Here is a 17,639-nt window from a genome sequence, read left to right on the forward strand (position 1 = left end):
GTTCTACACAAAAGCAGGAGAAAAAAATCCTCTCTCAATATCTAAAACCAAAAATTTGGATATTGGGCTATGTCTCAGCCAATCAGGGACGTCCTTAGGATTTATGGGCGCCTACACAGTTTTATTAAACTGGTGCCCCTATCCTCCATGGCAGCCCAGGCTTGCAACCCAGGGTGTGGGGGGGACAAAGCAGCAAAGGACACCAAGACGCCCGGCCCACCTCATGGCAGCGGAGAGTCACAGTTCTCCACAGAGACCCTTGTACCCTCTCCCTCCTGCAGAATGCGCAGCACTGGTGCATGCATCTCTGTGAATACGGCCCCTGCCTAAGGAGACTAGGTGTGCAGGGGCCCACCCGCTCTTACCTGCTGTCATGGGCAGTGGGTGAAGCTGCCACTTGAGGAGGCTAGCTCCCCAGCCCACCTCTTCTGCCTGTGGCCCCACCCATACTACACTCCTGCTCCATCCCAGACCCCGCTTCACTCCACCCAGGCCCCACCCTCTCCCCACTGTCTCCCTCCTTTCTTCCCTTCCCCACCCTGCTCACCCACTTCCAGTCAAATCCCTGAACCCAAATGAAGCAAATGACATTTGAAAAACAACACTCTTCTAAAATTTCTTTCTAAAGAAAATGAAGCATATTTTACACTGCATGCCAGATGCTGAAGACTGGACATGCAAAAGGGACCTCATTAAAAGCAGTAGGGAATAAAAAATGTCAGTCACAGGTTTTTTGATATGCTGTGAAGTTTGTCAAAGATTTATTTGCAAAAACTTTGTAGTAAGGGTGAGTCAGCTGTCTTGCTGAATACAACATTAAAAATTATGGAATACATGATGCAGCACTTCTCTATTTTACATTTTCTTAATCAGTATTTCTAAGCTGATTTTATATTTTAAATGTACTCTTAAGCCTTTATAAATCATTCCAGATTACTACATATTTAGCTCACTGAAACAAAGACATTATTTTTAATTAATCAGTCACAGAGGTTTAATGTGTTCATAACGTTCATTGCTTTTAGAAAAAAAGGAACACTAATTTACTTTGTGTGGTCACCATAACAATAGACATGTTTATGAAATTTCACCAGCTTTAAAAAATATGTTTTCAAAGATTTTACGCATAACAGAGGATTTTATAGCTTACTAGGTACTGATTTTTCTGTAGGATTATCTTAAAACTAGTTCATCAGATAGTCAGAAATAAAGAAAGGGAAACTCTGTCCAGCTATCTGGAAGGAAAAGGGTGTTGTCCCTTTAAGGGCTCTCTTCAATGGGAGAAAAGGGTGGACAGAAAGGACAGGAAGACTTTGGAAGCAAGTGTTTTTTACTATAGTAATTAAAATTAAAATGTGTATTTTAGATAAGGGTGGTCTTTTGAAGGATATATTAAAAAAACAATGTCTGAAGATCCAAGCATTTAAGGCTAACGATGATTGTCCATCAAAAACCTATGCAAGGATTTTTTTCGAGATGTGATTTTATAATCTTCACCAATTTACTAATGAAATATTTTTAAAACAAATTTTAAACTAAGGTCCTGTACACTAAGATGTTCTTAGTAAATATTACAGTAATGCACAACTGTTTTTGTCAGTAAATTCAGAAACTGACAGTATATATCTGGGAGTTGGCAAATGCCTGTTAAATGGTTTCATTACCACTTGAAGAATGGGAGGTACTTGTGGCACCTTAGAGACTAACAAATTTATTTGAGCTTAAGCTTTCGTGGGCTACAGCCCACTTCATCGGATGCATAGACTGGAACATACAACAAAAAGATATTTATACATACAGAGAACATGAAAAGGTGGAAGTAGCCATACCAACTGTAAGAGGCCAATCAACTGAGATGAGCTATCAGCAGGAGAAAAAAAAAAACTTTTGAAGTGATAATCGAGATGACCCATAGAAGGTGTGAGGATACTTAACATGGGGAAATAGATCAATTGATTGGCCTCTTCCAGTTGGTATGGCTACTTCCACCTTTTCATGTTCTCTGTATGTATAAATATCTTCTTGCTGTATGTTCCAGTCTATGCATCCGATGAAGTGGGCTGTAGCCCACAAAAGCTTATGCTCAAATGAATTTGTTAGTCTCTAAGGTGCCACAAGTACTCCTGTTCTTTTTGCAGATACAGACTAACAGGGCTGCTACTCTGAAAACTGTCACTACTACCTGAGCAGCAAAGAGTCCTGTGGCACCTTATAGACGACTCTTTGCTGCTTTTACAGATCCAGACTAACACGGCTACCCCTCTGATACATTACTACTTGAGTGGCTCTTGAACAGTTTCAGTGTTGTGCTAATAGGTCTGGCAGGCTGGAAGGCTTTTTCACTTTTAAGTTACTAGACCCCCTCCGGAGTAAGGGTCACCACGCTGCTGTGGGAGCCTGCAGGAAGGGTCAGAACAGGGAAAGGAAGAGCCAGGAGGATGGACAGTAAGACTCAGTGGTACCCCAAATTTTCAGGTGCCCTATGCAGCCGTGTATGCCTAAGGATGGCCCTGCAGCCAATTACTAGGAAAAATTTTGTCAGGTTTTGGCAGATAAACCAAACCAAAACCCCTAACACACTACGGTGTAGTCGGAGCAATTACTACAATTTTGAAATCTGCAGGACCAAACCTTGAGGTCTTACCCAGGCAAGTTTTCATTAAGGTCAAATGTGATTTTGCCTTAGTAACAACTGAGAAAAAACAAAGGCGATCAGAATTCACCCCATTCAAGAGCACTCTCTCCCAACACTATTCTTGTTCTTTGTGTCTCATTGTCATTCCAGCAAGGAAACCACACAGCATTCAAGAACAAAACTGAAATCTTTCCTATCAAACATCCTATTTCTCTCAGAAGAATACGATAGATGAGGCAGGGTGTTTTTCTTTAAAGTCACTCTTCTCATTTATGCCTCCTGCCACTACTATAGCACAAATAAACAAAAACAAACAAACAAACAAGCCCCTCTTTAGAGCTAGGAAGTCTAAGTTTGTTTAGAAAATGTAAAAATTTGAAGTTAAGAGAAGAAGTGGATTTGTTCAACATGGAATTAAGATTTTTAAAATATCCTGATTATACTGAAACTTAAATCCATGTCAATATTGCTACCATGCAGAATGTGCTGTTAAGAGCTAAAGAAGTGTTGGCTTTTTTTATACAGACTGATTTTTCCAGAGAGATTTATGATATTTTGGCCTTATATAAAACCTTAAGGACTCTAAAATGCTTTACAAAGGTTATAAAGGTTCAATATTTAGGTGAGCTAAAAAATTCTACTGTCAAAATTATCAGCTGACATTTGGTTTGGACAAAATATAAACTGATGGTTTCAATTTTAATAGATTTATGGTTTACAATAGCTAAGAAATAAAAAAGGATCCAGTTTAACATGTGCTCATCTGATGTATGCTAGTAGTTAGTCAGTGGAACTATACTGACTTCCCCAGCTGAGGTTCTGTCCCAAAAAGATGATATTTTTAATTTTAAAGTTAGATAGCCTAATTGCCTGCAAAATGTCATGATTTTTTTTTTAAACAGCTAACAGAGAAACATTTAAATTAACTATTGAACAAGTACATTAGCTACTTTTTCTAAAGTGTTAGGTACAATATTTTCCTACTCACTTCAGTGGTACTTGCCATTAGAGGGCCTCGTAATGTGAATGGAACTCTATGGAAACTGAATGGCACTGTAAAGAACAAAGTGAACCAACTACCCGACAAAGTGAGACAACAACAGTATGTATTTCAATTCAGGTTGTTTTACTCAGAAGAAGCAATCAGATACTTGGAAGATGTTTCACTAATGTGAGCCAAGAATGTGAATAGTTACAGCTATTTTCTGCATTGTTTACAATATAACATTGCTATCAATTTATAAAGTCCAAAGCAAAGTTGCAACAAAAGTACGTTTTGAGCCTAGGCCAGGCACAAAGCAGTTTTGTTAGGAGAGCTGCAATAATCAAGAATGCCCTCCTGGTGCATTTAAGTTATCATTAATATTGTGTTAAGGTGCATTCAATCTTATAAACAGGTAATACGGTTGAACTGTTAGTAATTACACATGAACATTTTCTAGTGTTCCTTAACAGACCCGTAACTAAACAAGAACTTCAGGATTCTCAACCTGAAATAGTATAACCATGTTATTTTCAAAAGTATAGACATTTATATAAGCATTAAAAAAGGTAGCATACTAATAAACTCCAAAAATAAAATAAAATTCCATACTTTGGAAAAAAAAAATCTGACAAACTGAAGTCTCATTCTGAAAAACCAGTCACTAAAATATACCCATCACTTCTAAAAATTGTTCTTTAACTTGGTTTACAAAGTAGATACAACAGCTACTCAATACACTACTGCCTTTCATCCCCAAAACTATCTTTCAGAATCTAATAATTGCTTATCCTCAGCATAACATTTTAAATGCAATTAAAACATTTTCCATTATTAGTGTTCCTTTCCACCACTAAGACAACTAGTCATAACTCTTGATCTGATGTTATCTATTTTTTATTAAATTATTCTCCACAACAGCAACATCATGCATTTCTAGGCTAAACGGAAAACTCTTTGGCCTCTGAATTATTTAAAGTTTTTATTGGGTAGGACATTGACCCAATTAAATGTCAAAACTAGATCTGAGGAAATTAGTACACAGTACCATAAAAGCTCAAAAACATTAGATAACATTTTGCCTAAACTGGGTGGAAGAATTTAAGCATGGAAATTGCACAGAGCTATCACAGTTTATTATATGCTCACACCCTAGTGACTTAGAAAACATTTAACACCCAAGCAAATCTCTAGTACAATGAGAATTAATACGTCAAAACAATATTTTCCTTGAAAAGCAAAATCACTAACACTGGCAATTAAAAATAATATCCCCAACACCAACAGCTATTTCATTGGAAATACTAAAGTGCAGATAGATATCTAGGCAAAACACTGAGCTGAAGAACAGTTAATGTAACTTTTATATTATGAAACACGGATTAAGGAGTTAGTAGGTAACAAAACATTTTATAAAACCTGAGCAGGAACGAAGTATTTTTGAATGCTCCACTGGATTGCTTTTCAGGAGAACCAGAGTAGTGTAGGCCATAAGTAAAATGAGTTAACAAAATTCTACTGTACCTGGTAGTCTTTGACATTCCACAACTTAAGCAGAGTGACATAATAGACATTCTTAGCTTTTGTAATTAAATACAATATATGCCTGGTAGCTGGTAAAGATGCTGAAGAAAAAAGATATGTCAACCATGGAGTTCTGCCCAGGCCCAATTTTCCAGACTGGATATCCATAACACATGCAGAACTTTTATGCTTTGAGAAGTTGAAGAACTGCTATTTGTTCTGACACAGATCCATCTTCTTTCATTTTACTGCACAGTGTACGTGTTCAATGTTGTTTGGGAAAAGCCAGAAATGATTATGTACAGTATGTCATACCATCAGCAACAAAAGATTTAAGATTTAACACACTTCATTGGGTAATCTTAACTAATCCTATCCCAAGAGGTTCTCTCCGGGCACCTCATGTTAACTGACACATCCAATTAACTTGATGGGTAGAAAATATGGTGCTCCTCAGTGCTAAGACTTAGAATGTCACACAGTCACTTAAGTTTCTTTAGATTTTAGCTTACAATGTTTGCAATGGTCTTTGTATGGGAGTTTCATATTCTTGAGAAATAAGCTATGTGTACTGCTTGACTTCAGTTCTATAAACTGAAATCTAGCTACCACTACCTTCATAGTAAATGAACATTTTGCTTGGATATTATGATGTACTCAGCAACTATGCATTAAAGCCACAGAAAAAGGCACAAGGAGGCCTGAGGCATTCAAGGGAGATAATTTAAGAAAGCGTGATATAAATCAGAAATAAACCATTTAAAATATTTTTTCTTTGCTGTCATGCATCCAAGTAATTTTACACTACACAGGTTCCTTAGCAAATAAAATATTGTTTGATGAAACATCAGTTCATCAAGGAACAAAATACAAACTTTTGACTTTTTTTTAGTATGTATCAAGTGAAAGGTAAAATAGTTATTAAACTTTCTGTAATGATTGTTCTTTGAAAAGTTTTGCACATGTCCATTCCACTGCAGATGTGTGTGTGCCCTGAGTACAGTTGCTGGAAATTTTTCCCTCAGTGGTACCGTTAAGTCAGCTCTGGCACCCTACTCTTGGAGATAACCGAGTAAGAGCATCTTGAATGGGGTCTTGGCATCGGGGGAAATCTCCACAGGCTGAATTTCTATTCAAATAAGTCGTGGGGTAAAAGACTGGGAGAAAGATTGGCTGGTTACAATGGAACTGGGACACCACTTTCGGAAGAAATTTTGGATGTGGATGTAGCTGGACCTTAATTTTTAAAGAAAATTGTGTATGGAAGCTCTGTGGTGAGGGCCCGAATCTCTGATACTCTCCTGGCCAACACAATGACCACCAGAAAGGCAACCTCCCAAAAGAGGTGTAATAATGAGCATGTTGCTAGTGGCTCAAGGGGCAAGTCCGTCAGCTTTGAGATGACAAGGTTCAAATCCCAGAGAGAAACTGGGTCCCTTACTTGGGGAAATGCCTTCTCCAGGCCTTTCAGAAAACAGCTTACCTTCTCATGATTAGAGAGGGACTTATTGTCAACTTTAGGATGGAACACAGAGATGGCCGTCAGATGAACCTCGACTGAAGAGAAGGCAAGGCCTTAATGTTTCAAGGATAAAAGATAATCCAAAACAATTTGCAGGGATGTGCGCTCTGGTGGAACTCCTTGCTGTGATGATTGCACAGAAAATCGCTTCCATTTTTCCCAGTAAGTTGCCCTCGTGGAGGGCTTCCTGCTTCCCAGCAGAACTTTATGCACCTGCTTGAAGCAAGCTAGTTCCTCAGGGTTTAGCCATAAAGATTTCAGGCCTTCAGACGCAATGCACTGAGGTTTGGATGAAGCAGTGCATGGGTGCCAGGTTTGTATAATTTTTGGTGGTACCCAGAACGGGTCCAAGCAGAGCCATCCCGTCGATAGGATGGACCGGGGCAACCACCTCAGGCCCCACGCTTTGGAGGGCCCTGTGCTTCAGGGGGACGTGGGGTCCAGGGCAGCCTGGGGAGCTAGTGCGGGGCCTGGCACCGACAGCAGCAAGCAACCTGGCCCCAGCCCACCCTGCTCCACTGGCATTGCTCGGGGGAGGGGGCGGAAGCCAGAAAGAGGAGGAAGCGGGGGCGAGGGCTTGGGGGAAGGGATAGAGTGGGGGTGGGGCAGAGCAGGGGCAGGAAGGCCAAGCCCCCCACTAACCCTCCAGGCTGCCCTGGACCCCGTGTTGCACTGAAGCACGGTGCCCCCCAAAGTGCGGGGCTGGGGTGGTTGCCCAGGTCCATCCTATGGATGGGACAGCTCTGAAAATATAAGCCCAAACATTGGTGGAGCTGGGCCCATGTTCCTGAATATTGGTGGAGCATAGGCACCACGGATCCATATAACTTGCTGCCTATAGTGGCCCCTAGTCCTGCATGATCAGGATTGGAATAACGAGAGACTGTTCAGAGGCTCCACAGACACCATAGTAGTGGGGAGTACCAATGTTTCCTGGGCCCTGGTGGAGCTAATAGGATGATCCAAGCTCAGTGCTGCTTGATCTTCATCAGAACCTTGTGAATCAACGGGATGGGCAGAAAAGTGTACAGTAGGTGATTCAACCATAACAGGAGAAAAGTACTGATGAGAGACCCTTGACTGTGGCCCCTCAGAGAGCAGAACTGCTGACACTTCCTGTTGGTATGGATGGCAACCAGGTCTGTGGGGGAACTCCCCATCTATGGAAAATGTCACTGGTGACATCCAGGTGGGGAGAGAGCACTCGTGGTGAGCAGAGAAGGACCTGCTCAGGTGATCTGCAAGAAGATTTTTCACCCCTGGAATGTAAGACGCTTCAAGGCCTATCGAATTTGCTATGCAGAATTCCCAGAGAAGGAGGAACTCTGTCAAGAGGTAGTCTATCTGTTGATATAGAACATGGCTGCCGCAGATGCATGCGGGCGCCGGCCCCCGTGCACCCCCTGGTTCCCCCCTTGCCAGGCTTGGGCTCTGCGGCTCCCAGGCATGTGAACCGCCGCCGGGGCGTGGGGCCCTGAGCCTGCTCCGGGAGGGGCAGTGGCAGCTCACACTCCCGGGAGCCACAGAGCCTGAGCGCAGCAATGGGGAACCGGGGGGCACATGGGGGCCGCCGCCCACATGCATCCACTGCAGGAGCCACGAGAGGGGGGAGGGGCGGCCGGGCGGGTCACAGCCAGGGCAGTGCACCCCCCCCCCCCCGCGTTCCCCTCACTGCGCTTGGGTTCTGCGGCTCCCGGGTACATGAGCTGCCACTGCCCCTCCCGGAGCAGGCTCAGGGCCCTGCACCCCGGCAGCGGCTCACATGCCCGGGAGCCGCAGAGCCTGAGCATGCCGAGGGGCGAGCTGGGGGGTGCATGGGGGGCTGGCACCTGCATGAGCCCCCCCCCGGGGGGGCTGGGCCACAGCCTGGGCAGGAGGGGCAGGGGGCGCGGATGCTCCCCACTAGCCACGCCGCCGGCTTTGCAGGGCTGTTGCTCCCCTGCACCGCGCCAGCTCCTCCATGGCTGGGGCTCGCCGCCCCCGCAAGCGGGACACTCTGGCTCTCCTGTACAATGCAGATGATAGGATTTCCTTGAATTAATTCCTGGTAGAAGTAGAGCATATCTTAGAAAAACTTCCAATCTTGGTTTAAAAATTGCCAGTGACAGAGAATCCACCACAACTCTTGGTAAATTGTTCCAATAGTTAATTACCCTCCCTTTAAAAATGTGCACCTTATATAAAGAGTCTATTGATTTATAAAACCTGTTTTTAGGAACCAGTGGATGCCATTTGGATCACTCTTATTGACTTATTTCAAATTTGGAGTCTAGCTTAATCGTGTGAAAGGAAGGAAGAGAAGGAAGTATCTGTCTCAGACTAATTGCAGATGCCTGCACTGACCAATTTTTCAATATTTTTAGTGATACCATATTATAGACTGTTACCCAGCTCTCAGATTTTGTCAATGTAGTTTTCGACAAACAGGCTGTTTACAGCCTTCTGCTCTGAATTAAAAACTGGTAATTAAAAAAGGAATTACACATAACCTTCAAAGTTAGCTACAGGAACAGCCTGAGCTACTGAACATACACTATTCTCAGTTTCAAAAAATCCCCCTTTTTTTGGAATGCTCTCAAAGCAGGTTTAAATTGCTGCTGCTAACATGGATAAGTTGCCAGCAAGCAGACAAGATGAGGTTGGGTTATCAATTTTTTTAGGAAGTAATTAAATAGTTACAAGAAAGTAATTTCATATTCTTCCTGTCTGTTATATTGTCTGACTTGAATTACTTCATTATTCACTAACCAAGTGCATAACAGAGGATGCATTGAAGCAGTAAAGACCAAGAGAGAACAAGCTTCATTCATTTGTGTAATTCTAGGGAAATTCTGTTCCAGCTAAACAGAATAATGCTCTTTAAGATGTTTTGTGGAAATATTCACACAAGTGCTTCATTTTGTTATTCTACTTATTCCCCTGGTCCTGCTTTTCTGCCACAGATTTTTGTTCTGTGTACATTCTCATCTGTAAAACTACCTCACCTTCATTTGTCACTCAAAGTAATTCATCTCATCCTTTTAAAAATCTTCTTTAACCTTTTTTTACCTTCTCTTTGAATGTTCTCTACTAATAATAAAATAAATCTTTCCCGCCCCCCACCCCCCCGGTTTGGAATCTCCTTTACTTTAGCTGCAGTCTGCAAACAGTGAAGCTGCAGAAAACTGTTATAAGGAAACAGAAATTAGAACAAAACAAGACCAGCGGAAGTCACACCTACACCACAAACCAAACACCACCTTAACTCTGTCCCTCAACCTTCCTTTCCACACACATCCCTTTACTAGACTAGTCCCTCCCAGCAATTCATGTGTTAGCTAGCATGTTGTAAAACTGTAGTTTTAACAACGCAAACCTTTGCACATGCTAGCTGCCTGAGTTGAAGCCTGACTGGAGTCTCAGTTTTATCTTGACCACCTAATACAGGGGTGGCCAAGAGTACTGACCCTCCGAGGTGCATATGACAATCTTCAGAAGTTCAAGAGCCAGGGCGCACCTGCTGGGGCTTGGAGCTTCAGCCCCCAGAAGATGCCTGCCAAAGCTCATGGCTTCAGCCTCGCTCCTGCTGAAACCCCAAGCCCTGGCAGGCGCACCCTGCGTGGTTGAAGGCCCTATCCCACCACCCCACTGCCAAGCAGAAGTCCCAAGCGCTCTCCCAGTCTGGTAGGTGGAGAGTTGGTAGGTATGAGGAGCTCTGTGTGCCACACTTTAACTGTAAAAGAGCCACATGCAGCTCATGAGCCACAGTTGGGCCACCCCTGACCTAGTACAGCTCGCCTTGTAAGCATGTTGTAAAGTTCTAATATAAACATGAAGTTAAAAAAAAAACAAAAACCCTACTCAAGGTTGTGGGATGTTTGATAATTTAGTGTTCTGCGGTGGAGGTAGTTTGCCAGTAGTTGCTCCATGGAGCATTTGCTGGTGGGTCTCTGGAGAGCTGGCCAGTCACTGGTGTTGGCATCATCCTTATTTCCAGCCAGTGAATAGCAATAGAAGACAACCCAAAATACATTTAATGTCTTTCCATGTAGGCAATTGATGTAGCTGCCACAGGGATATTGTCTGACTACAGAGTGAGAAGAGGGATGACCCACACAATTAAAAACAGATCCACAATCATCTCTCTGTACTAAAACGTGGACCCTGCCATTCAAATTGTTTGAGAACCCTTGCTATAGGAATCTCTTTGGAAAGGGAATTCTGCTCAAGAGACAAAAGGGCAAGAAATTACCTTCTGCATATACAAATACTGACAGACAAATAATAGGTCATGACCTGAACATAAAAGTTATTGGGGGGGGGGGGTTACCATGAAATTCTACACTCTACAATCAACTGACTCGAGAACTAAACTCTTTAAACTACATCCATTTAAATAAAAGCCTCAGATCAGTGAATCAGTGAATCAATATCTTACTTACGGGTTTTTTCTTTATACTAGGTTCCTTGGAAATTAAAAAGGTGTAGCTATTACCTCACCACCACCACCTTTTAGAATAATTGCCACAACCATCCTTAGGCACAACCATCCACTTGCATCCGAAGAAGTGGGTATTCACCCACGAAAGCTCATGCTGCAAAACGTCTGTTAGTCTATAAGGTGCCACAGGATTCTTTGCTGCTTAGGCACAGTGTAATCTGACCACTATTTAAGAACCATCATGATTAAATAGAATTTCTGCCCTCTGCCCTCCCCATCCCCACTAAAAAAAAAAAGTTAAGTCTCCATTTTTAGTTTTAAAGAAGTTGCACTCTGTCTTGTTTTGTGATATGGAAAGGTACTTAGAAACATCACTATAACCGTGGCTGTCTAAATGTTTAGTGTTATTGCAAGCTATTGATTGTTTTAGTCATTTTAAAAGTATGCCTTGCTTTTTGATTACTTGTTTTTTCAGACTCAGGATGCAGCTATACGTTTGTACTGTTGCAACCATACAATTACTATGGGAAAGCTGCAACATTGCACAGCATTCATATATTTTGTTTCACGTGCATGCCGTGAAGAGTGGTCCAGAAGAAAGGCATCCTCTTTCTGGCCTAGCTAATTTCCCTGTCTCCCTTCCTCTACCTATTGCAGTAGGGACTCCAGGGGATAGTGAAACATACCACACTGTGGGTGACAGTACTATGCAAAAAGACTTGACTTTATTGGCTTTACTTGAGCGGATGGAGTAAGAAGAGGATGGCCTTGATGCTTACATGTTTAAAATCAACCATACTCTACTTTCTCTTCTTCAGAGCTCAGGAGAGTGGGAGATGCTAGTGAAGCAGTGAATGGACACATGTGGCAACTCTTAGTAAAGAAAGAGCATGCAGGCACACATGCATTCCCCAGTGTATGTCCACATGTTGTACTAACCAGCCATTGATTGGGTCTTTTCAGGGTTTCCCTGATCTGGTGCCGATTTCATGTTAAAAAAGTTAGGATTCTATTTAAAAACTGTATTTCCCATTATACCCCAGTGTTTCTCTTAGGCAAACTGGCGTTTAGAGAGTCAGTTGGGAGCCAGAGCCCCTGTTGCTCTTGAGACTGCCCTGAACATGTGTATTGGGAGACAGACTGAATTGAGGCCACCATCATCCTGCATGTAGCTAGTTTCATATGAGACATGAACAAGGATTCTGACATGTTCATGCTGTCACAAAAGGGTGGGCTGGGGCATTCCAGAATTGCACTGGGAGAATCAACTGCATCAGTGCAGTTGTTAGGCTTCTGCTTGGCATCTACACTAGCACTACTCCTGTGTAGGGTGATACAATGGCAGACAACATTGCTATTAGCCTTACTGAAGGGGCCACCACAGGACAGATAATACAGGTTCTGGGAAGAAAAGGTGTGCATCATGCTGACCTGCCACCACCCAACAGCAAGAGCACAAAGTATTTCTATAGTCCTTCACCTTTAACGTGCTTTACAACCAAATTTCAACATCTACATGATGAAGGTGAATATCTTCATTTAATGAAGACAGCATTTGCCTCAATAAGAGCATATCAAGCAAGTTTAACTTTGACAGATTTTAAGCGTTTAGTATGCCAAGTTATATCAAGATATAGCAACTTCACCTCCAAGCCAACATTCCTCCTCTTTACACCTTTAAGCATGGTCATCCATATGTATGCAAGAAGTACCTCTTAGGACACTCTCCCTAGCTCATATAGTCAGTAGATTATGAAACTACACATAGTTTGTGGAGGTGCTGGGGGTACGGTCAAGGTGGTACAGCAAGATAACACAATACAGCAGAAGACTATCAAATAAAGTGGACCATTTCAAGCACTTAACTGATAAAGTCAATGAAGGGAGGTACACATGAATTACACTACTGGGATTATACTCCACTTCCTTCTTAGAATAGAACAAAAAGTCACATCAAATTGGCATACTAAGCCCTTATAAACACTGCAATATTTGTATAGTAAATCAGATACACCAGTTCATTTTGCAACAGCACACAGTTCCAGTACAGTGACAGTTTCAAAGCAGAGCTATGGAAGGTATAAAAAGTGAAACTGCTGTAAGTTTGGTACTGTTCTTTCAAGAAGTGTAGAATGACAGGTTTTTTTAAATTATTTTCTCATTTCACACAATTCTTGGGTTCAGGACCAAATGAGACACCATCAGGTCAAATCTGAACCAAATTTTAGGTTTTGCAAAATAAGCTTTGACAAAACTTAATACCTTTAGAAACTTTTCTAATGGAAAGTTCCCCCATCCAGTGCAAATATTTTCCACCAGAGTTTGCACTATACTAGGCAACTGAGTAGTCTATTTTCATTGTTCAAGCCGAGAAAAGAAAAAGAGCAAAACTTTTAAACAGTAAGAAATGATATGTTTAAATTTCTTTCAGTTTTAAGGTACAGTGCCACTAGTAACACAGGTAAAGAAATAGGTTCCTGTTGAAATTATGTTTAACTTTGCTATTTCTCTTTAAAAATAACAGTATTGAACATTCACATAAAGTTTCTATTGTTAACACAGTACTTAAAGCTTTATACAAAAAACAGTACATAGTCTTACCTGTAGCGAACATGAAATGAATGATCTTCACGCATGCTTATCAAAACATTACTTTCCTCCATTGAATTGCATTATCAGTAGAGAAAAGTGTTCTGCAGGCAGGACAAGTACCTTAATATGGAGAATTGTTGTCAGCACATTATCCCAGTTAGTATATTAACAAGTTAGAGTTAATAGCACCTAAGCTCCTGCTGAAATACTCTTCTTTATTAATAAGGAAAAGAGATCAGTGCCAAACACAGCTTAATTTTCCATAAACGTGTCCCGAGTTCTTGCGTCTGTAGCCCTTTCAGTTCCATTCACCTGCATTTCTGCAAAGGGAACACAAGATGCTTGCCTTGAAGTCTCATTTTCAAAGAACTCATAACCACCTTGGGCTGATGCAAACCCCAAAGCTATCCCTGCTGAGTGCTAAATCTTATCAACCATTTAAAGTGAGAGAAGCAAAGTGTTTCCCTGTGACCACGGGAATTTTTGCATGCAGGCAGCTGAGAAAAAAAAAAAAAAGAAAGGTTCAACAGAAAGCAGTACTCTGTGTTCAGCTAGATTTTGAATCAGCTACCATTATGCTGCTAGTCTTTTGTCCAAGTGACAAGCTTAAAGGATAAATATATATGAGTTTGGTTTTAATATAGCATCTTCCATGTTTATATGTAAATTATGTTAACATGCACTTGTGAATTACATGGCTATGCATTCCAGCAAGAGATTTTAGAGATGTCAGTACATGACAGCAAAACTCAAGCACTCTATATAGTCACCAGAACACCAAGAGGAAATTCAATCTACCTTTATTTAATTCATAGATTTAGTTTTGGACCCACATTTTCCACACAGCAGCCTTCCTTCTTTCCACATACACCTCTCCCCTCCAAATTTTTTCTTATTTCTGCTTCCAGCATCAACCACTTCCATAACCTATAATTACAACATAATGCTCCCATTTGCCTCCAATAGTGCTTTTTCCCCCTACCCAGTCCTGCCAAGATGTCCTCTCTGGCCAGCACTCGATATCCAAAAGTATCAGCCCTCTTCCAGTACGACAGTTCTTTCACCCTTCCATGCAGGTGGTTACAATTGCCTAAGTCTCAATAAGTGGGTGTGATTTTTTTAAATAATAATAAATAATAATAATAATAATTCAAGAGCGTAACACACAGATTTCAAGATTCAGTTGAGTCTTCATGGATTGGGAAGGCCTTATGTTACAATCTACATATTAGAAGTGCCAAACAAGTCCTGCCCCACTAATGCAACAATATGATTGAAGATTTTGAATGCACAGGAATGAGGGAGTTATAGCTTCCATAGAAGTGGTAACTGAACCTTCTCAATCTACACAGTGTATACACACTATGCTTTTGTATAATGGCATTAAAATGAATGTGATAAACAACGTTACAAACAATGCACAAGGGGTCAATTTATAGTTCCTGTGATTTCCCACAACTTTAAATTATCCAATTTTTACATTTATGTCTGAGAATCATAGCATTTTGTGTACTGAAGCTCTGAAAAAGAGACAGAAGTAAACTAGAAATCAGTGCATTTTTGAACGTACATCAATGATCACATCTTCAAATAAACACATTTTTTTGTTCATAATGCAGTCCAAATGTATAAAGGAAAAACATAAGAACCCCTAGACACTCAAAGGATATGTCTGCACTGCACACGAAGCACAGGTCTGCAGGACCCGGGCTTGTGGACTCTGTTTCCAAGCCTATGCTTGAGCATCGACACTGCATTATAAATCTTGGTTTACAATTACTGGACCCAGGTCTCAAACCTTCTGACTGGGGTTTGTGGCTTGACCTGCGTCCATACTGCAAAATAACAGGGCTTGGACCAGAGTCTCAGCAGGACTTGGGATCTGACCTCCCCCGCCCCTGGCAGGGTGCTAGGACCTGGGCCCTGAATGCTTGCTGACCCAAGTTAGACCGATTTGTGTGTGGATGGAAGGGGGGCTTGGGTTCAAACCTTGAGTCAGAGCCCAGGCTTAGTGTCCAGTGTAAACATACCCTTAGATACTCATATGGATTAAGATTTTTCTAAGATGATTTAGAGAATTTGGCACTTGTTGCACTGGGAGAAATTTCATTGTTGGGTTCTATACAGAACAAAATAAAAAAATAATGTGGCAGCGAGTCCTAGAGCCTAGGTCAACTGACTCAGATTCACGGTGCAAGCTAAAAATAGCAGTGTAGACATTCAGTCTCAGAGTCCAGGCTCCAGCTGAGCCTGAACATCTACACTGCTATTTTTAGTCCCACACTGCGAACCCAAGTCAGTTGACCCAGACTCTGAGACTCGGTCGTGGTGTGTGGTTCTTGGGGTGATGGGTGGGGAGAGGAGGGATATTTTTTCTTTTATGCATTGTGTAGGTGAGCCCTTAGAGAACTGTATCTTGCTATTCAATATTAAAAATGTAACAGAAAAGTGGATATTGTGAGTATACAGTATCCCTTTATATATACTTTTCTGTATTTTCAACTAAAACGTCTTCAAGCAGGACAATGACACCTGTCTTCACCAAGGAATAGGTCCATAGTAAGTATGAAGTTTAAAAAGAAGTCACTTGAGTTTAACTCTTCCATGACTTCAAACAAAACTACACTCACAAATGTGTGAAAGAGTGCCTTCACTGATGAAAGCCTTATTGGAAATTAAAATACAAAACAAAAAAAAAGCCATACATACAAGTCAAACAAAGGTTTATCATATTTCCACCACACCAACCTTGCACATAAAGTCATATCTGAGATGGAATAAATGAATGAGGGTTTAGCTCAATGGATATTTTTTCAAAAAGTTTTAAAGCATCTGAAAAATTAGGATTAGTATGGAATTTCTTCCTGAACAAAGATTATGATATAGCTAGTACAATGTTTAATATTGCATAATCAAATGTAGCAGCCAGTATGTGCTCCATAACAAAAAGAACACCTTACCAAACTTTTTTATTGAGAGAGAATGCTGATCTGATGCCCGTTATTCCCTTTTTCTAAGGATCACAAGATCTTTAACTTCTACCTGGGCAGTGAGTGGAAAAAAGAAGTTACTTCAATTGAACCTGTCATTGGAGGATGGGAACTCTCCTGGAGGATCACCTCTGCGTCCTCAGCACTGTACTGAACTTTAAGTATTGGGGTATAGAAGTTTGGGGCTTGCTTGGTGCAAGGTAGGTGTAAGTATTACCCAAAAGATAATATGAGGGGAAAAATGAGGTTTAGGGCTTAATTTTCAGAGGCACTGAACACTTCCAGCTTCCATTTACTTCAAATGACTTGTGTGTATTTAGCAACTCTGAAAAAAATCAGACTCCAACTGATTTGGGTGAGGTTATAAGGCAAGTCCCAGGAAAAGCAAGAAAGAGGATCCAAGTCTCCTGACTACCAATCCTCCACTTTAACCAGTAGTATATACTACATTCTCTGAGAACAGTATAACAATAAATGCAGCTCTTTCCCAAAAGTCTTCTAGGTTATAAATTGACCTGGTTGTCAAGATCTTCCAGACTCGAGTTTCTGATGCTATACAGCATTTTCTACCACAAAGATTTAGTTGCCCAGGCTAGGAGACAATATAAACTTATATGAATAAAGTAGACATCTCCGTGAAATTTTCAGTAAACTGTGGATTCTAACAGATCTCTTCAGTTCTGAGATATCTTTTGGATAGCACAACAGATTGATGTGTCTGGTGTAGACAGTTATGCAGTAATAGAGGTTCTTACTGAAAATATACCTCAAAATAAAACCAAAAATTCTTATTTTTAAAGCAGATACTAGCTAATTGGGAACAATCAATTGCATTTACTCTAATTATATACAGGAGAACCATTTCCACACAATTTTTAGTGGAATGATTCAGTAGATAAGATTATTATTAGATTAAATTTATTAGCAGAATATGGAAGACCAACAGTCATAAGATGATGGAATGATGGAAATGT

General features: G+C 41.1%; 1 protein-coding gene across 7 annotated transcripts in view; it reads right to left on the bottom strand.

The window, feature by feature from the left end:
- Window positions 1-17,639, bottom strand: part of GPSM2 (G protein signaling modulator 2) — a 62,188-nt gene that overhangs the window by 26,730 nt on the left and 17,819 nt on the right. For 3 of the 7 annotated variants that reach the window (XM_039484502.1, XM_039484498.1, XM_039484505.1), the window contains exons 3-4: window positions 16,636-16,717; window positions 13,685-13,795 (exon numbers count right to left, since the gene is read on the bottom strand). The exons of 2 other annotated variants lie outside the window; for them this stretch is intronic. In XM_039484502.1, coding sequence (XP_039340436.1) covers window positions 13,685-13,746 — 62 coding nt within the window. In that variant the 5' untranslated portion in view covers window positions 13,747-13,795; window positions 16,636-16,717. Of the gene's footprint in view, window positions 1-13,684; window positions 13,796-14,473; window positions 14,603-16,635; window positions 16,718-17,639 lie in introns of all 7 variants that reach the window. 2 more of the 7 variants (XM_039484499.1, XM_039484500.1) reach the window with 2 other exon arrangements.

This window comes from Mauremys reevesii, linkage group 8 (genome assembly GCF_016161935.1).
Source record: "Mauremys reevesii isolate NIE-2019 linkage group 8, ASM1616193v1, whole genome shotgun sequence".
Lineage (NCBI taxonomy): Eukaryota > Metazoa > Chordata > Testudines > Geoemydidae > Mauremys > Mauremys reevesii.